The sequence below is a fragment of the Heterodontus francisci genome, chromosome 18 (assembly GCF_036365525.1).
Source record: "Heterodontus francisci isolate sHetFra1 chromosome 18, sHetFra1.hap1, whole genome shotgun sequence".
Lineage (NCBI taxonomy): Eukaryota > Metazoa > Chordata > Chondrichthyes > Heterodontiformes > Heterodontidae > Heterodontus > Heterodontus francisci.
This window is the reverse complement of record NC_090388.1, coordinates 69,965,060-69,989,948: the sequence shown is the minus strand read 5'-3', so window position 1 is coordinate 69,989,948 and position 24,889 is coordinate 69,965,060. Positions and strand designations below refer to the sequence as shown.

The 24,889-nt window shown below is 42.6% G+C and overlaps 1 protein-coding gene across 1 annotated transcript in view; it reads right to left on the bottom strand.

Annotated features, from left to right (window-relative positions):
- LOC137379708 (A disintegrin and metalloproteinase with thrombospondin motifs 20-like) overlaps nucleotides 1–24,889 on the bottom strand; it is a 603,896-nt gene that overhangs the window by 407,895 nt on the left and 171,112 nt on the right. Inside the window, exon 5 of the mRNA XM_068050948.1 lies at nucleotides 11,057–11,140. Within this exon, the coding sequence (XP_067907049.1) occupies nucleotides 11,057–11,140 (84 nt within the window). The remainder of the gene's footprint in view (nucleotides 1–11,056; nucleotides 11,141–24,889) is intronic.

Sequence of the window (24,889 nt, the reverse complement as noted above, 5' to 3'; positions counted from 1 at the left end):
TCACATCCTTGCTCAGCTATTGAGTCTTTGCTTTCAGACCTTACGAGATCTGAAATTAAAGGATGTTAATTGAGCACCACAGTTTTATGTAATCAATAGGAGATGTGCTAAACATCCTTGGTCTGTCTGAAAGTGAGTGAGCAGAAACTATTAGCTGCATCTGCACTCGTGCACGATGGCCTCTGGTCACTAAAGTTAACCATGGGGTGAGCACATGGTAACTTGAAAGACATTTGCAGCAGAGCCTCCAATGACACAGCTCTTAAGCCTAATTGGACTGTCTCTCATGAATGCTCACGCTGCTGCTATTGAGGCCCTAGGTTCCAAGCAGATCAATGGATAAGCTGAAATAATGCCCAGTAGCATGGCTGATGTGGTGCATGGGTATTCCTGTCTATTTTCTCCCCTTCTTCCTTCAAGTAACAAGATTCCTATTGAAATGTCTATTTTCTAAGGTCTAATTGTGATAATTGAAAATTGTCCATCTGGAAGCTTAGCTTAAAACCTTCAAAAAGCTGCCAAAGCAACTAGCATCAGAAAACTACTGTGAAATAGCAGTCCCTTTAAAACCTGACCTTGTGTCAGTTCAGAGTTGCCCTAGCTGCCATGGTTGTTTGATATGAGTGAGGCCAACATGCAACACATCACCGGCTAAGATAATGGGAAATTGCAGGGAAGAATTTAATGTTGTGATGAAGCTCTTATCTATTTTGGCACCTTCATTACTATCACTGGGCACACCATAGGCAGAGACTCAGTTTCTCTGTCCAATTTCCTGAGCCCCATCATCCATTCCATGTGATTGCTACCAGCAGAGATCAGACAGTATACACTGGTATGTACCTGAAAGCCAGTGTCTAAACTATTAGTTGCTTCAATTAATTGGATAAAAACACTACACTTCTAAAATCCTAAAGTCTAAACCTTGGATGAATGAATGAGGAAACTGAAATTCAACAGATGATAAATAATGAGCTCAGGTTCACTCATTAGTTTTGGAAAACAATGCCACAGCTGACAGTTTGTGAATGTGGGGGCTACAACTGGCCATAGTGTCTCTGGATTGGAGGGGAGGGAAATTGGGCTGCAATTTCCAATGTTGATCGTTGTACAGTGTGCTGTTCGAGGTGTGCAGATATCTATCGTTTGAGGATAGGATTGGGCTTGGCTATGATGCCCCCTTGTGGTCAAATAGCCTTCCACTACTCAATGCCTAGGCTCATGTAAGAGAAATGGGCACTTGGGTAAGTTATCTGCAGGCTGCAGTTGACTGGTGCTTGTGAAAACTATTTCCCAATACATTTAACCTTCATTGCCAACTTTTGTTGTCTTTATTTTAGCAAAATGCTACCTTGGTCAGTGTTGCCCTTAATCTTGTCCTTTCCAAATACCACATACACTCTTCTGCATACTCTTCCTTCCCTTTCATCCTCACTATGTTGAAATTGAGACTCTCCGAACTTTCTCCTTCACCAGCTCATTCTTTTCAGGAACCTCAACATTAAGGAACTCCTTAATTCCAACAGTTCCTCTGTCCTGCAACCATCATCTTTTAAAACACAAGCCACGCACCATTTAACCAATTCTGACGAAAGGTCATTGACCAGAAACGCTAACTCTGTTTCTCCACAGACGCTGCCAGACCAACTGAGTACTCGCAGCATTTTCTGTTTTATTTCAGATTTCCAGTATCCGCAGCATTTGACTTTTTTTTTTTAATTCTTTCTTGGGATGTAAGCATCATTGGCAACACCAGCATTTATTGCTCATCATTAATTGCCCTTGAGAAGGTAGTGGTGAGCTGCCTTCTTGAACCGCTGCAGTCCACGTGGTGTAGGTACACCCACAGTGCTGTTAGGAAAGGAGTTCCAGGTTTTTGAGCCAACGACTGTGAAAGAATGGTGATCTAGTTCCAAGTCAGTATGGTGAGTGACTTGAAGGGGAACTTGCAGGTGGTGGGGTTCCAATGCATCTGTTACCTTGTCCTTCTAGGTGGCAGAGGTCGCGGGTTTGGAAGGTGCTGTTGAAGGAGCTTTGGCAAATTCTTGCAGTGCATCTTGTAGATGGTACACACTGCGGCTCTGTGCCGGTGGTGAAGGGCGTGCCCGTTTAAGGTTGTCGATGGAGTGCCAATCAAATGGGCTGTTTTGTCCTGGATGGTGTTGAGCTTCTTGAGTATTGTTGGAGCTGCATTCATCCAGACAGGTGGAGAGTATTCCATCACACTCCTGACTTGTGCCTTGTAGATAGTGGACAGGTTTTGGGGAGTCAGGAGGTGAGTTACTCAACCCAGAATTCCTAGCCTCTGACCTGCTCTTGCAGTAAAAGTATTTATATGGCTGGTCCAGTGAAGTTTCTGGTCAATGGTAACCCCCAGGATGTTGATGGTGGGGACTCATCAATGGTAATGCCATTGAATGTCAAGGAGAGATGGTTAGATTCTTCCTTGTTGGAGATGGCAACTGTCTGGTACTTGTGTGGCACAAATGACACTATCCACTAATCAGCCCAAGCCTGAATGTTGTCCAGGTCTTACTGCATGTGGGCATGGATTACTTCAGTATCTGAGGAGTTGCAAATGGTACCAAACACAGTACAATCATCAGTGAACATTCCCACTTCTGACCACCTGATGAAGGGAAGGTCAGTGATGAAGCAGCTGAAGATGGTTGGGACTTGGACACTACCCTGAGGAACTCCTGCAGCAATGACCTGGGGCTGAGATAATTAGCTTCCGACAACCACAACCATCTTCCTTTGTGCCAGGTGTGACTCTGCTCCGCACCTCAAGCTAAAGACCAGTTCTATGAACAACTCCATAACATCATTAGCAGCATCCCCAACACCGAACACCTATTCCTGCTGGGGGACTTTAATGCCAGGGTTGGGGCCGACCATGACTCATGGCCCTCCTGCCTTGGGCGCTATGGCGTTGGAAGGATGAATGAGAACGGGCAGAGACTGCTTGAGTTGTGTACCTATCATAACCTCTGCATCACCAACTCGTTCTTTCACACTAAACCCTGTCACCAGGTTTCATGGAGGCACCCAAGATCACGTCGTTGGCACCAGCTAGACCTCATTGTCACAAGGCGAGCCGCCTTAAACAGTGTTCAAATCACACGCAGCTTCCACAGTGCGGACTGCGACACCGACCACTCCCTGGTGTGCAGCAAGGTTAGACTCAGACCAAAGAAGTTGCATCATTCCAAGCAGAAGGGCCACCCGCGCATCAACACGAGCAGAATTTCTCACCCACAGCTGTTACAAAAATTTCTAAATTCACTTGTAACAGCCCTTCAAAACACTCCCACAGGGGATGCTGAGACCAAGTGGGCCCACATCAGAGACGCCATCTATGAGTCAGCTTTGACCACCTACGGCAAAAGTGCGAAGAGAAATGCAGACTGGTTTCAATCTCATAATGAAGAGCTGGAACCTGTCATAGCCGCTAAGCGCATTGCACTTTTGAACTACAAGAAAGCCCCCAGCGATTTAACATCCGCAGCACTTAAAGCAGCCAGAAGTACTGCACAAAGAACAGCTAGGCGTTGCGCAAACGACTACTGGCAACACCTATGCAGCCATATTCAGCTGGCCTCAGACACCGGAAACATCAGAGGAATGTATGATGGCATGAAGAGAGCTCTTGGGCCAACCATCAAGAAGATCACCCCCCTCAAATCTAAATCGGGGGACATAATCACTGACCAACGCAAACAGATGGACCGCTGGGTTGAGCACTACCTAGAACTGTACTCCAGGGAGAATGCTATCACTGAGACTGCCCTCAATGCAGCCCAGCCTCTACCAGTCATGGATGAGCTGGACATACAGCCAACCAAATCGGAACTCAGTGATGCCATTGATTCCCTAGCCAGCGGAAAAGCCCCTGGGAAGGACAGCATTACCCCTGAAATAATCAAGAGTGCCAAGCCTGCTATACTCTCAGCACTACATGAACTGCTATGCCTGTGCTGGGACGAGGGAGCAGTACCCCAGGACATGCGCGATGCCAACATCATCACCCTCTATAAAAACAAAGGTGACCGCGGTGACTGCAACAACTACCGTGGAATCTCCCTGCTCAGCATAGTGGGGAAAGTCTTTGCTCGAGTCGCTCTGAACAGGCTCCAGAAGCTGGCCGAGCGCGTCTACCCTGAGGCACAGTGTGGCTTTCGTGCAGAGAGATCGACCATTGACATGCTGTTCTCCCTTCGTCAGATACAGGAGAAATGCCGTGAACAACAGATGCCCCTCTACATTGCTTTCATTGATCTCACCAAAGCCTTTGACCTCGTCAGCAGACGTGGTCTCTTCAGACTACTAGAAAAGATCGGATGTCCACCAAAGCTACTAAGTATCATCACCTCATTCCATGACAATATGAAAGGCACAATTCAACATGGTGGCTCCTCATCAGAGCCCTTTCCTATCCTGAGTGGTGTGAAACAGGGCTGTGTTCTCGCACCCACACTTTTTGGGATTTTCTTCTCCCTGCTGCTTTCACATGCGTTCAAATCCTCTGAAGAAGGAATTTTCCTCCACACAAGATCAGGGGGCAGGTTGTTCAACCTTGCCCGTCTAAGAGCGAAGTCCAAAGTACGGAAAGTCCTCATCAGAGAACTCCTCTTTGCTGACGATGCTGCTTTAACATCTCACACTGAAGAATGCCTGCAGAGTCTCATCGACAGGTTTGCGTCTGCCTGCAATGAATTTGGCCTAACCATCAGCCTCAAGAAAACGAACATCATGGGGCAGGATGTCAGAAATGCTCCATCCATCAATATTGGCGACCACGCTCTGGAAGTGGTTCAAGAGTTCACCTACCTAGGCTCAACTATCACCAGTAACCTGTCTCTAGATGCAGAAATCAACAAGCGCATGGGTAAGGCTTCCACTGCTATGTCCAGACTGGCCAAGAGAGTGTGGGAAAATGGCACACTGACACGGAACACAAAAGTCCGAGTGTATCAGGCCTGTGTCCTCAGTACCTTGCTCTACGGCAGCGAGGCCTGGACAACGTATGCCAGCCAAGAGCGACGTCTCAATTCATTCCATCTTCGCTGCCTTCGGAGAATACTTGGCATCAGGTGGCAGGACTATATCTCCAACACAGAAGTCCTTGAAGCGGCCAACACCCCCAGCTTATACACACTACTGAGTCAGCGGCGCTTGAGATGGCTTGGCCATGTGAGCCGCATGGAAGATGGCAGGATCCCCAAAGACACATTGTACAGCGAGCTCGCCACTGGTATCAGACCCACCAGCCGTCCATGTCTCCGTTATAAAGACGTCTGCAAACGCGACATGAAATCGTGTGACATTGATCACAAGTCGTGGGAGTCAGTTGCCAGCATTCGCCAGAGCTGGCGGGCAGCCATAAAGACAGGGCTAAATTGTGGCGAGTCGAAGAGACTTAGTAGTTGGCAGGAAAAAAGACAGAGGCGCAAGGGGAGAGCCAACTGTGCAACAGCCCCAACAAACAAATTTCTCTGCAGCACCTGTGGAAGAGCCTGTCACTCCAGAATTGGCCTTTATAGCCACTCCAGGCGCTGCTTCACAAACCACTGACCACCTCCAGGCGCGTATCCATTGTCTCTCGAGATAAGGAGGCCCAAAAGAAGAAAAGAAAGACTCCAATAAGTGGAGAGTTTTCCCCCCTGATTCCGATTGACTTAAATTTTGCTCGGGCTTCTTGATGCCACACTAGATCAAATGCTGCCTTGATGTCATCTCACATCTCACCTCTGGAATTCAGCTCTTTCGTCCATGTTTCGACAATGAAGTCAGGAGCTGAGTGGCCCTGGTGGAACCGAAACTGAGCATTGGTGAGCAGGTTATTGCTGAATACATGCAGCTTGATAGCGCTGTCAACGACACCGTTCATCACTTTACTGATGATTGAGAGTAAACTGATGAGGAGGTAATTGGCCGGATTGGATTTTATCCTATTTTTTGTGACAGGACATACTTGGACAATTTTCCACATTGTCGGGTAGATGCCTGTTGTGTAGCTGTACTGGAACAGCTTGGCGAGGTATGCGGCTAGTTCTGGAGCACAAGTCTTCAGCTGGAATGTTGTCACGGCCCATAATCTTTACAACTTTGAAGTGCGCTCAGCCGTTTCTTGATATCATGTATAGTGAATCAAATTGGCTGAAAACTGGCATCTGTGATGCTGGTGACCACAGGAGGAGGCAGAAATGCATCATCCACTTGGCATTTCTGGCAGATGCAAATTGTTTCAGCCTTTTCTTTTGCACTGATGTGCTGGGCTCCCCCATCATTAAGGATGGGGATGTTGGATGTTTTGACTCAACCACTTATTAATTTATCTTGTCATTTCTATTACTGTTTTTAAACTTAGGTGGCATCCTGCACTTTAGGGGCTTTGGTCCCTTCCCTGGATTTTTCAATAAAAAAGGAAACCAATTCCTTTAGTAGGTCAGCAGATGGCAGGACATTGGCATAAAAGGTGAACTTCTGTGCACTGACATATTAAAAGTTAGTCAACAATAATAACCTTGCACCCCTAGCATATTTTTCCTGTCAACAAACCTTGGGAAATGGTTCTAAAATGTAATTGTAATCACATTTCCCTCATTTGGACTCATCCTATGTTTGACAATTATTGCCAAATAGTGTGAAGTAATACATTTTGGTGGGAAGGACGAGGGGAGACAATAAAAAAAGGATACAATTCTGAAGAGGGTGCAGGAACAGAGGGACCTGGGGGTATATGTGCTCAAATCATTGAAGGTGGCAAGGCAGGTTGAGAAGGTGATTAATAAGTCATACAGGATCCTGGGCTTTATAAGTAGAGGCATAGTGTACAAAAGCAAGGAAGTTATGATGAACTTTTATAAAATTCTGGTTCGGCCTCAACTGGAGTATTGTGCCAATTCTGGGCAACGCACTTTAGGCAGGAGGTAAAGAATTTAGAGAAGGTGCAGAAAAGATTTACGAAAATAGTTCCAGGGATGAGGGACTTCAGTTATGTGGATAGACTGGAGAAGCTGGGGCTGTTCTCCTTAGAGAAGAGAAGGTTGAGAGGAGATTTGATAGAGATGTTCAAAATAATGAAGAGTGTGGACAGAGTAGAAAAGGAGAAACAGTTCCCATTGGCAGCAGGGTCGAGAACCAGAGGACATCGATTTAAGGTCAACGACAAAAGAACCAACAGTGACAAGAGTAAAATCTTTTATGATGCAGCCAGTTGTTTGGATCTGGAATGCATTGCCTGAGAGTGTGGTGGAGGCAGATAGAACTGTGACTTTCAAAAGGGAATTGGATAATTGCCTGAAGAGAAAACATTTTCAGGCCTATAGGGAAAAAGGCGGGGGAGTGGAACTAGCTGAGTTGCTGTTGTAGAGAGCCAGCATGGACACAATGGGCCAAATAGCCTCAACTGTAACTGTAACTGTTCTATGATTCTACCATTTACTTTGTTACCTTGGCTGCACTTTTTCCTTGTGTGATAGCATCTATGGAATCTAACCAGTTCTGAGTAAAGCTGCTCCTAGTTCTCAAGGTATTAATCCATCTATCATGTGATTCTTCTCTCTCTACCTTGCAATTCTTCCTTGTCCCAAAACAGCCTCCAAAAGCAGGGAGAGTAAGCAATCAGAATGACGAGCATTGGGAAAGTGAAACAAAAAATTCATAGTCCGATGTTTTAAAAAATTATTTTTTCTACTTTGTTCTGGGTTACTGTAGCTATTTCTCAACGGGCAGTACAGCATAGGCTGTTCTTCAATTCACAGCATTCTCTTGCTGGCTCATTCTGCGTTTTTCCATGGTTACAAGGGGATGACGAAGTACGTCAGATTATAACCAAGCAATGCAGGAGCAGAGACATTGGGCTAATCACCAGCATTAATGCAATTTTCACTGTGACCTCTGTAATAGATACACTATTCAAAATGCTTCTGAAAGCAACACTTCTTTTTATATCACATCTTTTCCATTTTAGGTCAAGCCATGTCAGTGATACTTCAAATAATTTAAGGAAGCACCCACACAATTTCTAACAAACTTCAGTTTAAGGAAAACTTTAATATAGCTTAAAAAGAATCTGCTTTTGTAATTGCACATGTTTGCATTCATACTTCCTGCGCAATATCTATGCCAGAACAAAAAAAACAAATTTCTAAGGATCAAGGAGAGCACAGCTGTCCAGCAAACTGTCCATTCACTTCCAGGACCACGGCGTGAATTCAGCCCAGACTAGACACTAGGGCACTACTGCCAGCAACCCAAGATAAAATCATTGGAGCATTAAAATAAATGGTGTTTTCATTTTATTTGAATATTTGAGTTTAATAGTTGGACAAAATATTGAGGTTGGGGGGAAAAGGCTGTTTAACTGGGCAGCGTGACTGGAGGTGCTACGTTATGTGATGGAACTTCCAGGAATACATCCAATCAGAGTTTGCACACTTAGTTTAGTTTAGTTTTAGTTTTAGAGATACAGCACCGAAACAGGCCCTTCGGCCCACCGAGTCTGTGCCGACCATCAACCACCCATTTATACTAATCCGACACTAATTCCATATTCCTACCACATCCCCACCTGTCCCTATATTTCCCTACCACCTACCTATACTAGGGGCAATTTATAATGGCCAATTTACCTATCAACCTGCAAGTCTTTTGGCATGTGGGAGGAAACTGGAGCACCCGGAGGAAACCCACACAGACACAGGGAGAACTTGCAAACTCCACACAGGCAGTACCCAGAATTGAACCCGGGTTGCTGGAGCTGTGAGGCTGTGGTGCTAACCACTGCGCCACTGTGCCGCCCTAGACCATTGCAGTGCATCTTCAGTCTTCTTTCCTATGAGAAAATGAGTTTGGATAGTCTCCACTCAGTTCCCAGTGAGGATGGGTCCACAGCAAAAAAAACACTTACAATCCAACACTATTGGAGCACAAAGGCCTGAGGCTTCAACCTATATCTAACTCACATTATACCTAACGTGAGAATGTATAGTGCTGATCTTACACTTGGAACATTTGTAATGTTACTCAGGTTACCAACCCTCCCAAATTTTCTGGAATGAATCCTCTGCGCATGAATGGAGAACTTTGCTTTTAAATTTCACAGCACAGAGAAACCTCCAGCTCAGTAATATCACTGCTCCCCTGCTGCTAACGTGGCGTGACCAGAATTGGGACTGACTAGTGGAGAAACATCCAGGTACCTGGGGTTGAGGCAGGGAAGGGAGGGAGAGAGAAATGAAGCACATAGAAGTTTCTGACTGGGTTGGTTGAGAGAGTTCAGGGACTATGGGGCAGTAGTTCGGATCCTTGGTTTGAAGGGAGGAATAGTTGGTGACTGGAGATCTGCAAGGGATGGGGGACAAATAGGGGGATAGATCTCGGGGCAGGGAGAACAGAGTGACAGCGAACTGGAGCTCTCAGTTCAGAATTGTCACCTTCACACAGAATCTGAGCCTAAATCACAGATTAATGAGATAGAGATGGGGCCTGTTAAAAGTAGCGCTGACTGGGAAGCCTGACCACACCTTGGGCAGAACAGGGGAATTCTTGTTTGTAGTGAATACTTGTGGATTATAAGATTACTACAGTAGTTACAAATAGCATATCAGGTCATTACACCTATTACTACCAATTAGATATAGACCATCTGTGAGTTATTTTATTACTGTTAGTTATGAGGAAATTCCTTCAAAATTTTAATACTTCTATTAAATCTGACCTCAGCTTTCTCTGCTCCAGCTTCTTTAGTCTAAACACATAATGAAGTCCCTCATCTCTGGTATCATTCTGCAAAATCGCCTCTGCACCCTCTCCAAAGCCTTGAAATCCTTTCTAAAATGTGGTACCCAAAATTGGGCAACACTACAGCTGAGGCCTAACCAGTGATATATAAAGATTTGGCAATTACTTGCTTTTGTACTGTATAGAATAGTTTTGATCTGAGTGTCTGAACAACTGCAAGCTGCCTGTAAACAGACATTTTCCTATGTGAAATATATGCCTAATTCCATGTTTTTTTCAAAAGTTGGGAAAAAATCTCATTAATTATTTAATGGCATGAACTAAAAACTGGTCAGATCTATAAATGGAAGGCAGACCTGGCAGAAAATAACAGGTCGGGATCAATGCAGGCTAGGAGGCATGGCGTGGGCCAGGAGCATTGCATGCCAGTTTAGGGTGGGCCAGAAACTCAGCTCCAAGCCTTTAACAGAGGTTAGGCTTCAGCTGTCAAATCTTAATACATGCATTGCTGAGAAAAGTTGGGTTATTTTATGGACAAGTTAAAATAATCATTGCAATTTTTAGCAGTTAGGTGATTATATGTTTTTTTTTCTCTGCACAGTTGGCAGACAAAGGGAAAAATATTACAGGAAAAATGCTTCCAAAATGTTGAGTGATTTGATTGGTTGGGTCAGCTTCTGTCCTTTTTATTGGTAGATTTTGTTCAGTCTTGCCGTTGCTGAGCTCTGATTGGTTGTGGTAGAAATGATTGCAATTTCCTTTGATTTGATACGCTTGGATTCTGCATTGTTTTATTGGTAGATTTTGAACAGGAAGTGGGATGTGACAAACACAGAATGTGCATGAACATTCTGTTTTCATATTAGACAAATGGATGGATGTGATGAGTATGATGGCACAGAAATGTAAAAGGTTCTCATTGCTGGGTCAATATCCTAGAATTCCCCACCCAACACCATTATGGAAGCACCATCTCCACAAATTCTGTAGAAGTACAAGGAGAAGGCCCATCAAAGCATTCTCAGGACAAGTAGGGCTGGACAACAAATGCCCATCACCAGCCTCACCCGCATCCCAAGAATAAAGATTTGGAAGTAGACTTACCACAAATAGAAGAAAATAGTACTCATTTAAAATTGGATATCTTCTTATAGTGATCCATATTCAGGAAATACAGGAACATAGGAAATAGGAGCAGGAGTAGGTCATTCGGCCCCTCAAGCCTGCTCGAGATCCAGAATACATCATTGCAAAATGTGAGGGTAACATTTGACTAACTGTAGAGGGTTTAACAAAGATTTGGACTTACCTGTTCATTATGAATCACAATTAACTTCACTACAACAATGTTGATGAGATTTCCAACACTTGGGTCTCGGTAAATTGCAGCTACCTAAAACAGACACAGATTAAAGAGTGTGTAGCAAGAGGAAAATATCAAAGAAATGTTTTGTCTTTAGGATTTATACAGAACTGTTAAGATGTATTGAAAGTTAGAGCGATCACAAAGCCAGTTAAACACTAATAGTTGGTTTTAAAAGTCAGATACATCAAACTAAGTTACATGTTTAAAGCCAAATTAATAAGACTTAATAGGCCTGACTTTTAGGTGCAATGGCTTATCAATAAAGGTGAAGTATATTTTACTGAATTGCTACGCGATCCTAAATGTTACAAAGGGAGATTCCTGCACACTTACTGATATCTCAGTCCTTCCTTCTTCCTATGGTTAACGGTTGAGAATTGCTGGTGATAGCCTAGGAGCAGACATTTTGTACAACATACCTACTTCATTGACACATAAATAGGGATAAAATATGGATAAGCAATCTCAACTCTGCAGAGCACTGATAATGGGCTTTTGGCCAAATTGTTAACTCCCAGGTATCCTCCAACTAACAATTCTAACAAAGCCCATGAATAAAAGCGATTAAATAAACAGGGTGCTCTTTCTATTTCACTTCTTGCTTACTCCCTATTTCCCACCTCAACTTTATTCAGGTAATCATTTTTCATTTGAGAGTTCAAACGGGTAGTGTTAGCAGGCAATTCAACCATGTAGGGCATCACTATTAAACTCGATCCTGGCTTTACTTGACATTTACACTTCTTAGCATGTGCATTGAATATCAGTCAAGAGCTGGGACACTTGCGAACTCACTCCCTTGCTGAAGGCTACCCTCCTGGATGAAAACAGCAACGATCAGGAGTCAAAGCCATTTAGCTACTGGGGAGCAACCCCCCCCATCCCCCTATGCAACATTTAGAACTATGTGGCAACTCCAATAAAACTTGTATTATGAAGGATGTGCTAAAAACAGCTATTGAAAACATTAAAATCCTGACCGTTTCTGAAATCACATACGCATTTCCCAATTATACTCAAGTATTAAAATGTCGTAAGGCAGAGTGTGGCTGGGGAATTGGGAATTCCAACATAGAGTTCACATTTGCGATTTGGACACGCTGAGAGTCCAATCTTGGCCATTTCACAGTAAACATCACAAAAATTCCCACTGGGAGCAAAAAGCTCTGCTTCATGACTAGTTTCAGAACAGCTTTGCTCGAAACATGTAAAATTATCCATCCACCCCCTCAGCTAGGGATATGATATGGCTGTGGAAGAAAATGCTTTTGTCAGCCCTTGAGAAAATAAGGCAGTTTAGTGCAACATTCCTTCATGGGCAGTGCTTCACCAAAGAACACTTACAGATAAGTTCAGTAATCCCATGTTCAAAACTAGTGTTGTTGTCCTAATTCATTAGTCGAGGCTCCTCTTCATCATGGCTCCATATTGTCATTACTGAATTTCCTCTCTAATTCCAGGCAAGCTCTAATAACAATTAAAATCATATCTAGATTGGCATTCTTTTAAACCTGTAATAATTGATCTGGTTGTTATTTCATTGCTGCTTGTGGGAGCTTGCTGTGCGCAATTTGCTTGCCACGTTTACTACATTGCAACTGTGACCACACTTCAAAAGTATGTCAAAGGTTGTAAAGCACTTTGGGCCATCCTGAAAGGTGCTACATTAATGTAAGTCTTTCTTTTTAATCAAAATCAGATCTGCTCATTGTGAAGCACTATAAAACACTGCGTGAATTTGGTAGCCAGCGATCCAGTTAAATTCACTGAAATGATTTTACCAAAATCTTCACATGTGGAGGGGTGGTAAGTTTTGAGAATATAAATAGAGCAATATAAATGGACCTGCGCTTGTTATCCACTGAAAGGAAAGAAAGTAATATGGGAAACATGAGAAAAAGGGCTCACAGCTTTTTCAATATATCTGTAAAGGTCCTTTTGACAGAAATGAGGCCATTTGCATAGAACTGCAGTGTGATTTTGATCAAGATCAAATTCGAATAACTGTCGCTGCACATCTTTCCTCATCAGGTACTGAATCAAATAAAAACTGGCGCAATACGGAACATCAGTGCATTGAGCATTTATCCTATTAACAGGGATTCAAATAAACTGGCAATCAGCACCAGAAAGTAAATTTCAACAATTCGTTTAGACTTTTTTTTTCAGAAAAGAATAAATTTGAGTTGAATAGCTGAAACAGATTCTCATTGGAGAGGACACATCTCAACAACACTTTATTTGAACTTTTGCTTATTAAGAAATGGAAGTAATATATGCTCAGTTGTAAAACAGATTTTCAATGATGTAATGTGTGGAACGTTTGCTTAAACTTGTTTGTCAAGGCATTAATGGATTGCATCAACGCAATCAACAAAATTTAATTCAAGCTCACCAGATGTTAAATCATCACTTTTAACTTCTGCAAATCTGAGTTTGTCAGAATTTTATTTTTGGAAAAGCAGAGAAGAATGATTCTGAAAACTTGATAAATACGCAGCACAAGCAATGTCCAGTAGCTTATATCTAGATATTGTCCAGCTGCCTTCTTGTGTTTGTGCTAAATTGTCCTTTTGTTTACAGTTGGGATTATGGTTTACCAGCAAAGATGCGCCAACCCTCATTCATAATGCTTTTGTTTGTCTTGTTCTTTCTTGTATAAGGATATGGCATCCAACCTCCTAGATCATCCACATTAAGTTAAAGCAATGTGCCTGCATTCACTACTAATCTGGTGTTGTTTATGCCTTACATCTACAAAATAATTCTATTTATTGGCCTCTGATGCCTAATGCACTCATCCATTGTCTTTCAGATTTTTCTTTACACACACTAAAGTCTCTGATGTTCCAATGCACTTCACCAACTGGTCTGGCAAAGAAATAAGAGGGGTCACAGTTGAAAGCAGGCGGTCAAGCTCTATTGGGACATGTGCGTTCCCATGGGAACACTTCCAAGTTACCATGGCGTTGAGCTCCAATGACGACCATATAGCTACATCTAAAAGAAAATCCCATTTGAAAAGCATTCTGCGGTTTCCAAGTGACTTTGAGGAGTAATGCGTTTTACACAGATGTCCTTGTGGTGTCAATTAAAATATTGGCGGTATCTTGTTGGCATCACTGCAGTTCAGGTTTGTTCAGCTGCTGCCTTTGTTGGAGGATGTGCTGGCAACTAGATAAAGAAGCTGTGGGCAAAATGGTTTCTTTCACTTCCTCCTTCACTTGGATTCCCTTTTTTTAAAATGAACTTCCTACATCAGCATGTAAGCTATTTCCATTGAAATTGGGTGAAGAAATATTTTATTCACTCAATTAAAAGAAACTTAGAAGTTAGTCATGTTTGGAGCATTTACTGAGAAGACTATGGTAATTTTTTTGTATCAAAATTAAAAATGTTGATTAGTTATTCCAGAACACTGTGATTTAGGAATTCTGCACATTACGATGTTTGATAAATTAATCTGAATCGTTTCTGCAGATGCTCAAATGCAATTTTCTAAACTGAATACTTTCGTAGTTACAGGGTTAATTAAAAACCTGATACATTCTGACTTCAATATGTTCCTCGACTATTTCCATAAATCAGTGACTCTGTCAGCTGGGTCAATGAAAACTGCAACAGTGTGAATGAGGGAGGAAGTAAATTAAAGTATAGTTATTTAAAATGAGCCTGGGTGGTAAAATGGAATAGAAGACTGTTCTTTCACCAGTGGGACCTAGGTTCAAATGTGACTCAGAAGGGCCATAGATCCAACTGGTTGGGCAAATAAAAGGCCACTACATTCCAGTATGACAGAAAGACACTTATTCCAACATTTTAACATCTGGCTTTCCATCTTGGCACCTGTTTACATAGAAGTGAAATCATCTAGAATGATTGGTCAGATTGTTAGGACTCAGGCTTGCTCCTGATATTGTACGCTATGATTCAAAAGTTAATGCTATGAATCAGTAAATGGGTTTGTGTCCCACCAGGCAAGCAATTTGCCAGGTACTGTAAATGTGCTATTGCATTGCATCTAGAATTACACTACATATCATGTTATTTCAGAACTCAGAACACAGATATCGGCCACTCCCAACACTATTTGCATCAAGCAAGATATTGAACAATTTGTACCTTTAATGTGGAAAACAGCCCAAAACTCTTCACAGAGGCAGGAGGGGAAAAAATTCAACGCCAAACCAAGGAGACCCAAGGCTTTGACAAAGAAGTGCATTTTAAGGAGGGTTTTAAAGGAGGAGAGGAAGGTGGAGAGGCAGCTAGCCTGAGGGATGGAATTCCAGAGTGAAGTCCAAGTGCCTTAAGTTATGGCAAAAAGGGTGAGGAAGATAAATGAAGGGGGCTAGAATGACTAGAATTTGAAAATGTCTTTTTGAGGGGTTGTAGTGCTAGAGGACTTTATAGAACTAGGAAGAATAAATGCAATGGAGAAATTTTAACACAAAGATTAGAATTTAAAATTTGAGGTTTTTGGGGACAGGGAGCCAATGTCGGCCAGTAAGGGTAAGGGTGATTGGCAAACAAAACTTGGTGTGAAATAGGATATGGTTTTGGATTAATTGATACTTAGAGAATGGAAAATGGAGGGCTAACAGGAGAGCATTGGAATAGTTGAGTCTGGAGAGGACAAAGTTTGCAACAGCAGATAGGCTGAGGAAGGGGTGGAGGCAGGGAATGTTATAAAGGTGGAAGTAGGCTATCTTTATGGCAGAGAAACTATGGGATCAGAAATTCAGCTCAGGATTGAATAGACCACCAAAGCTTTGAACAATCTAGATCAACCTGAGACAGTGAGCAACAAGGAGGATGGAGTGAGTAACAAAAGTACAGAGATGGTGATGGAGACCATAGGCATTGGGTTTGGTCTTCTCAATGTTCAGCTGAAGGATACTGTGGCTCATCCAAAACAGCAGTGTGACAGAAACAGTGCAGGGGTCCAGTGAAGTGGTGCAAAAGTTGAGTTAGATGTCATCAGTCTAATATTTAATGGATTGCAGCAGGGGATAACGAGCTGAGTCTCATGAATGAGATGAGACCAGAGAAACCACTGGGGAAATGGAAGAGGAACTAGAGAAAAAGAGGGAATGACAGAGACAGGGGTTTAAAGCTAGAATGGGAGAGACCCAAGGGAGGTTTCACTTAGTGGGCAAGGGTGCAAGGGGGAAAGCAGCAAAGGAGGCTGAATGAATAGTCTCTATCTTGTTCATAAAGAAATTCATCAGTTCCTTACACTGAAGGTGGAGGGACAGGGAGTTTAAAGAATTGTTTGCGAGAGTCTAAGGTTGTGTTAGGTCTCCAGGGTTTTGGTAGAGGGGAAGGGAATTTATACAGCTAAATGTGATCCAGCCACAACTCTCAAAGGATAGCTAAGCCAGTTGGGCACCAGATGTGTACAAGTTAGTGTCCCTTAGACTTGAGGGAGTGAAGATGGGGGCCATACCAAGGGACTTATCAGAAGGGGGAAAAGTGCAGGCTGTGCTGGGTGCAAAGGAGTCAAAGATGGGTGCCAGGGAATGGTTGAGCAGACAGACAGCTGCAGAAGTATTGTAACAAATGGGCAGCCAAAGGCCAGCATGCCAAGAGTTTGAAAGTGAGTTTGAAGTAAGTAAGTAGCTTTGGGGAAGATTTCTTTTCCTGCATGGGATGCAGAAGGAAACATTAGGATGTGGGTGCCAAGGATACAAGGAGGTAAGTGAAGATGGCTGGTCATGGGAGATGGCAAGGCCAAGAGGTGATCATGAATACAGATAGCAAAGATCAGAGGATGTGGTTGATGGAGGTTAGTAGAGTGGTGAATTCAGAGGATAGAAGACAAGATGATGAAGAGAAGCTCCATGCAGAGGCTGAGGGAGCACATCTCAAGGAGAAATTCAGAGTGTAGCTTGAGGAGGGAGGACAGTAGACAACCAGGATTCTATAGGGGAAAACAAGAAAAATGGAACAGGGCAAGGTACTCAAAGGAGGAGAATGTGCCAAAGGAGTAGGCGGAGAGACCAAAGTGTGACATGGTGATCAGCGTCATTCCACAGTGAAGGAAAGTATAATCAGGCAGGGAGGCTTTGTAAGCAGTAAGGGGTCACCATCTGAAAGCCAAGTTTTAGTCAAAGCCACGATATCAATGCAATCATCCACAAAAAGGTTACAGATGGTAAGGGCTGTGCTTGAGTGAATGGAAACATTCTGGAGGCAAATACATAGAGGGGTGGTGCTTGCTGATCTGCTTGCAGAGACTAAGGGGTGGTAATGAATGGCTAAGCATGGCGGGAGTGAGACAGGTGGGGTTATCGACAGTGACTGTGCAGAAAGATCAGCAAGAGGGAACATCAATGAACGCTTGGCATGCTCAAACAATGTTCATGTGTTGAGAGTTCTTGAGTAGTGCTATTCTCCAATACGTCCTGGAGTGAGTTAACTGAATAGTGATGGACACATTTGTGTTCCATAGGGATTGGTGCTGAAACCACTGTTATTCGCTGTTTTCATAAATGGTTTAGGCATAGGAATCAAAAGTAAAATTTCACAATTTGTGGATGACATCAAGTTGGAAGATGGAGTTACTCCTGAGGAAAACTGTGATAAAATGCACAAAGATATTGCACAACTTGCAAAATAGGATTATAATTGTATTATATTTATGTCAATATAGATAAAAGTTATATGATGTATTTTGGTAGGAAGAATAAGGAGGCCACATACTACTTGGAAAATAAGAGTCTAAATGGGAAGAGGAGAAAAGGGATTGAGGGTACAGATACACAGATCAATAAAAGTAGCAATACAGGTTAATAAGGCCTTAAAGAAGCAAATGAAGCTCCGGGGTTAATTCCTAGAGGGATAGAATTGAAAATAAGTGAAGCTATGTTAAACATGTATTGAAACTTAGTTATATCATGCTTGGAGAACTGTGAACAGTTCAGGTCTCCATATAGTGGTTAGCACCGCAGCCTCACAGCTCCAGGGACCCGGGTTCAATTCTGGGTACTGCCTGTGTGGAGTTTGCAAGTTCTCCCTGTGACTGCGTGGGTTTTTGCCGGGTGCTCTGGTTTCCTCCCACAGCCAAAGACTTACAGGTTGATCGGTAAATTGGCCATTGTAAATTGCCCCTTGTGTAGGGAGGTGGTAGGGAATATGGGATTACTGTAGGGTTAGTGTAAATGGGTGGTTGTTGGTTGGCACAGACTCGGTGGGCCGAAGGGCCTGTTTCAGTGCTGTATCTCTAAAAATAAAATAAATAAATAAAAATTTGAAGAAGAGCTGAGGAGTTTTCCTGATTTCCTGGCTAATATCTATCCTTCAACTAACACCTAAAACCAATGATTGGCCAATTATTTCATTCCAGTTTGAGGGAACTTTCTGTCCGCAAATTTCCTACATTACTATAGTGACTAAACTTCAGAAGCATATGATTGGCTGTAATGCACTATGGGACATCCAGAGGTCATGAAAAATAGAATGTAAATGGAAGTTTTTTCTTATTTTCTTTGAGGTATATCTTTATATCAAAAACTTCCAGTGAAACAACTCTTCCACACTAGTGCTGTAGAAATAATTAAGAAAGTAAACAATAACTGGTTAAGCTAACACAATATGTCTTTGTTGAAAATAACACTGAAGTGTATGTTTTATCATCATGATGTGCTGTTGTGTGTATTTTGTGATATGCAAGATAATGTCCCGCAATATTTCTATACCTACGTGACACACCACTGGGACAGGTTAAGTAAAAGGCTTCCCAAGAGGTCTGTGTATACCTGCTTATAATTCAAGTGGCTGTATACCTTGCAGCATCACAGACCCAGATGGTCTTGCTGTGACCCAGAAGGTTTGATTGGTTCCACGTCTTCAAGGATTTACCTGCTTTGAATAGCCTTTTGTCCCAGGGTAGCTGCAGGAGAGGGGTCAGAGGTGACCTGAGCCACCTGCCTGTTGCTGGGCTTTTGGTGCACCCACTTCTGGAAGCCAAGTTCTACTGTTTCATTGCTGCATAATGTGTTGCATTAGCATGAAGTCTCTGAATCCTCACTTAGTGTTGACGTATGTTCTATTTCTGCCTTGACCTGTATGGTTGGAAATATAAAACAACTCAGCAGGGAATGTGCCAATGCAGTGCCTTCACTGAGAAACAGGCGGCTCCTTTTCACCGACTGCTTGCACTCTTTCTGTATCCATAAGTAGTGGGTCACCCTATGCTTCCTCTTCTCAATCCCTAAAACCTTGCATGGTGCATGTATCTGCACACTTATAGTGGTGATTTAGAGGGCTGTTTTTCTGGTGAGTGAGCCCAGCTCCTTACTCCTGAGGTTACGGAGTTCCTGAGGTTACGGAGTATTTGAACCAGAGCACATAGATCAATGGACATAATCAGTGACAGGGTGTTGCTGTTCCCCAGACAATACATGGTGCATCATTCTGTGCAACACCATCATTGCTTTCTTTGCACCTGTTGAAATACTGAGAAGGTATGTGATTATAATAACACGTGCGAGTAACGTATCCCTCCCCTAATGCTTGCCGGTCACCCAGTCATGTACAATCTCTCCCAGATGGTAACATACATGGCAGCACCTTTGAAGAAGTCAAGAGGGTTGATCTGCTGAGTTCCTCCATCTGTCTGTGCTCTGCCCTTTCAGTTTCTGCCAGAAGATATAATAACCAAATGAACAAATATTGCCAGATTTAACAGCAGAGAGTTTAAAGGTTGTATGCAAAGGCCTTACACAAAGCTTACTTTTCTTGTAGACATCTTGTGGGAATATAAGAGTTGAATGAATGCATTGTAGCTGTCAGCTGTATGGATGAATAATCAGTGAACTATAAGGATGTAAAGGGTTAATATCGAAGACAGTGAGAGACCCTTCTCACTGTACAAGTGATGATGTAGCAGTCACATGAGATAGGCTTGAGAGAAAGAAGGTATAGCAGCATGAAGGATGCTAGCTTAGGTGGCTTGTGGAGAGTGTATATAGTAACTGTAAATAATAAAGAGTTGTTAGTGAACATTTACTGGAGTCTTCGACTTTCTCTAGAATGCTCTACAACCCTCCTAATATAAACCCGACAACGCAACATAGTGACAACGGTAAAACAACGGTAAACTGCGGTGAACTGCGGTGAAAGAAGAAACACCAGGGGAACAACAGAGAAATTTAAAGAGAAATACTGGCCCGGAACAGTAGAAAACTGCTTACCTACAGAAGAGGCTGTGTGGAGCTCCCCAGCTGTGGTGAGTCAGAGCACTGAAATAAAGGCTGCACCACAGAATGGAAGCGTGGTCGCCTGCAAATAGAATCCAGCAACTGGGTGAGTTAAAAGCCCTTAGAAAAGCTTAAAGTAATTTTCTTAAGGCATTGTGCTCAAAGAGAAAAAAAGACAAGGAAAACCCTATCCTTCACTCGGGCTGAACGCAAGGGCAAAGAGCGGGAAACCCCCAAAAAGCGTGCGAACTGCTGAAAACCGCGGGAAATCCCAGAACACAGCAGGGGCATTCCATTGAGGAAAGCAAGCCTGAAGAAAAACAAATAAACAGAAGTTCTCAAAGAAAGGAGGAAACCCTAAAGAAGCCTATTAAAACAGCAGGGAACTCTCGAGAACAGCTGGGATACTCCATTAAGGCAACCAAGCCTGAAATTAAGCAAAGTGAATTTCTCAAGCAAAGGGGAAAACACTGAAAAAAGCCTATTAAAACACCAGGGAACATTTGAGAACAGCTGTGACACCTCCATTAAAGCCAGCTAGCCTGAAAAAAAAGTGTTTGTTAAACAGGAACACACTAAAAATGTCTATTAAATAAAGCAATATGGATCCAAAATTGGGAATGCCGGACAGTTTCCAAAATCAAGAGGGATCCAATCAGATTCAAAACTGGGTATTATGGAGAAAAAGGTAACTAAGGTTTAGAACCACTTTGCAACTCCCTACAAAATCCTAAGTGGAACAAGTGAACACCCTCCTGTATTCAGTCGGAGCAATAACGGATGACATAATTGTCCGACAAGGGATCAATGAGGCTACAAGAAATTCGAAGAGGTACTTCAAGCCTTTGATAAATATTTTAATCTCCGTACCAATAAAATCTTGTAAAGAGCCAAATTTAATAAGTGGGTGCAGATGATTGACGAATCTGTAGACTCCTATATTAATGACCTGTATAGATTGGCAGAAGGTTGCAAATACAGGGAATTAAAGGCAGAACTAATCAGAAACAGGATAGTCACCAGCATAGTGGATGAATCCTTGTTAGACCAGTTGCAATCCAAGGAAGGCCTTACACTGGAAAAGGCCATTCAAATGGTAAGACAGGTGGTAGTTCGCAAACAGAATAGGGACATCATACGAGCTGAAGGCAAGCCGTCGATGAGAAGGAGGCCAATGTCTCTCCAACTGGTTAAGCCAAAGCCACGGAAACACTTTGAGGAACAGAAAAAACATACAGGTGAGAAGGCGCATGACGTAGGAAAACCTTGCCAATATTGTGGAGCCAAGAAGACCCACAGATGAGTGCCCAGCAAGTAAAGCTGAGTGTTCTAAGTGTGGAAAACCTGGACACTATAGGAAGATGTGCTATAGCAAAATTTATTTGCTTAAGGGTACAAAGCAGGAGACCTTTACTCAAAGAGCAATGAATCAAGTACAGCAATGCCCACAAGAGAAAGAACCAGGAGATTTCTTGGGAGAAATCAGTAATCCAGACCAAGATTTCTGGGACTGCAGACATCTACATGAATGGACAGCTCATGAATTTTAAACTTATTCAGGGGCTAGCATCACAGTATTGTCTGACCAAGAGTCTTGGATGAAGAGGCATTACCTGAAACTGACAGATACACAGTTGCATGGTTCCAGGCAAGGCACAACTGTGAGTAAAAGGCAAACTCCAAGCATAGAGGCAGACAACTTATATGTCTTACACAATCATGACTTTTCTTTGCTGAGCAGGAATGCATGCTTAGAACTGCAGTGGATTGAAAAGGTAGCTGAAGTCAAGCAAACAAAGATAAACAATTCCTTCCAATTGTCAGCCGATAAGTTATTGAGGACAACTATAGATCATCCATCGCCAGACCAACATGAACCACAGTTGACTACCCAATTTCCAACTAGACCTTGGCAAAGGCTAGGCATGGATTTATTCACTTTTGGTGGAAAGACAAATATCATTATCGACTACTTTTCCAGGTGGACAGAAAACAGACAATTACATTCTACGACCACTGAGGTAGTTATCAGAATCCTTACAGACATCTTCGCAACACATGGGATTCTGGATGAAATATCATCAGACAACAGACCACAGTTCGCGAACGAACGTTTTACCCAGTTTGCCCTGAAGTTGGGCTTTCAGTATGTTATGAGCTCACTAAGGTATCCGCAGTCCAATGGTAAGGCAGATGGAGGTGTGAGAACCATAAAATCTTTACTCAAGAAAAATGAAGATCTTCCTATCTCACTCCTAGTTTGTTGTTCAACACCACTGCTCTGTGAATTATCACCAGAGAATTACTAATGGGAAGGAAGTTAAGAACACAGCTTCCAGTATAGCCTCAACAATTAATACCTGGATTGAAGACTCAAGAGCACGAGAAAGTTCAAGAAAGAGAAACCTCCTACAGAAGGAAACAAACCCAGAATTACAATAGAAGATTTCGAGCGAGAAGCTTACTCAAATTAAACAATCTTCAAAAAGTTTGGATAGGTGATCTGGAACAAGGAAGGACAGTAATCCATAAACATGAATACCATCAGCGATCCTATGTTATACGAACGAATGAAGGGAACGTATGAAGGAATCAGAGGAATATCATTCCTATTCCACAAAAGCAATAACCAATAGTCCATCTGCAAGATCCAGATGAAGAGGAATAAACCGAAACTAAACGGAATACTACAACCTGTAGAAATGAAAAACCAAGTATGCAACCCAGACTTCCTACTAAGACTACTGATGTCCCAGACAGATTACAACCAGATTGGGAAGAGCTGTCAAACCTCTGATGAGACTGAATCTGTAAAGTCAGAGACTTGGGGAGGAGAGAGAGTAGTAGAGAAGTCATAAATGTGTATATGCTTGAAAAAATGTTGCATAAAGACTTGGGGGGAGATGCAATATAAGGATGTAAAGTGTTAACACTGAAGACAGTGAGAGAGACCCCTCCTACTGTACAAGCGATGATGTAACAGTCACATGAGATAGACTTGAGAAGGTGGTGGTATAGTGGCATGAAGGATGCTAGCTTAGGTGGCTTGCTGAGATTGTATTTAGTAACTGTAAATAATAAAGTTGTTAGTTAACCTTTACCACAGTCTAAGACTTTCTCTATAGAACGCCCTACAACACTACTAATATAAACCCTACAACGCAACAATCAAAATCAGCCTTTAATCCTTCCTGCCTGTATCATTCTAGGTTCTCCTTTTCAGATTCTGCAGGGCTAGATCTCAACCATGGTCATAACTTCCCTTTGTGCTCAACTGCAGTAGGTTCTACAATGTCAACTGAGTTAAGTCTATTAAGCTTCTCAAGCAAACACATTCAACACCTGTAAATTACCTTGATTATCACCAGTATTTGCCTACATTTATAGCAGGCCATATCTATTCATATCCATTCTCACTTCTCAGCTTGGGTCTGACACCTTCTTCCAGACTCTCCTAATACAGAATCTCTCATTGACACTCCCTTCCCCCTTCACTTGTCCACTACACCCTCTGCTTATTAGTGGCTTGCTCCTCTACTGCCATAAGGAGGACTCATCCATGCTCTTGTGATCTGCAAATCATGATTGAATTCTTCTGCATTCTCCATCCATCTCTCACACAGTTGCACACTGCACATTACTTTGGCCCAAAATGCACTACTTGCAGCTAGTATCTGGGCGTTTAACTCATGGAACAGCATTTTTGCAGGTGTGTTCTGACTGTCATTTCAATTGTCTATATTTTTCTAGTGACCTGCATGTACTGAGTTTCTAGAACGTGCACAGAATAGGTTTGGTTGTTCTGGAAAGTATGTTTAAAGAAAGACAAAAATGTAAGCCCCTTTTAAAGGTACTGCCTATGGTTCACCAATATGGAGGAAGAACTGCTTTGGTCAGTATGAGCAGTAAATCTCTAAATGCATTCGAAAAAAAGCACATTTACAATTGAACTGCATGGAATGGCAAAACCAATTCTTCTGTTCCTTTGCAGCAGGAAATAGATACCTCCATACTGTAGCACACTGAGGCTCGGACTGTCTGAAAACTTCCATTGTACATACACTGAAACTACCTAAAACCCAGCACAGTCGTCCCTATATTTAGAAGACATAAAAGCATGCACGAAGGCAGGGCCTATAATTACTGGATTTTACCACAGGTCGCTGGAACTTCAAAAAGAAATTTTCCTTACGGACCCTTATGATTTTGAAAGTAATGATGATTCTTACAATAGTAATTGTGGGAAGAAATGCAGCTTTGGCTAACCAGCGCCCTATTTTTCTATAGAAGAAAATCACAGTTATTCATTAACTGTGACCAAACCATCCAATCGCCAGAGGAAAATTGGACTTCAAGCAAAAAGAGCTGCTGTCAAGGACGAGAAGTCAGAGGACACAAACAAATAATTACAGACAAATTCAATATCTAGTCTGTGAAGAACAATTTATTTTGAAAGGGCTTCTGCCGACCTGGAGGTGAGCTCTGCAGAGCCATCAGCACTCGAGAGACAGCGAGCAGGGTCTGCCACCAAACTTCTACCCCATGAGACCTGCTCAAGTAGACATTTCTTTATCTG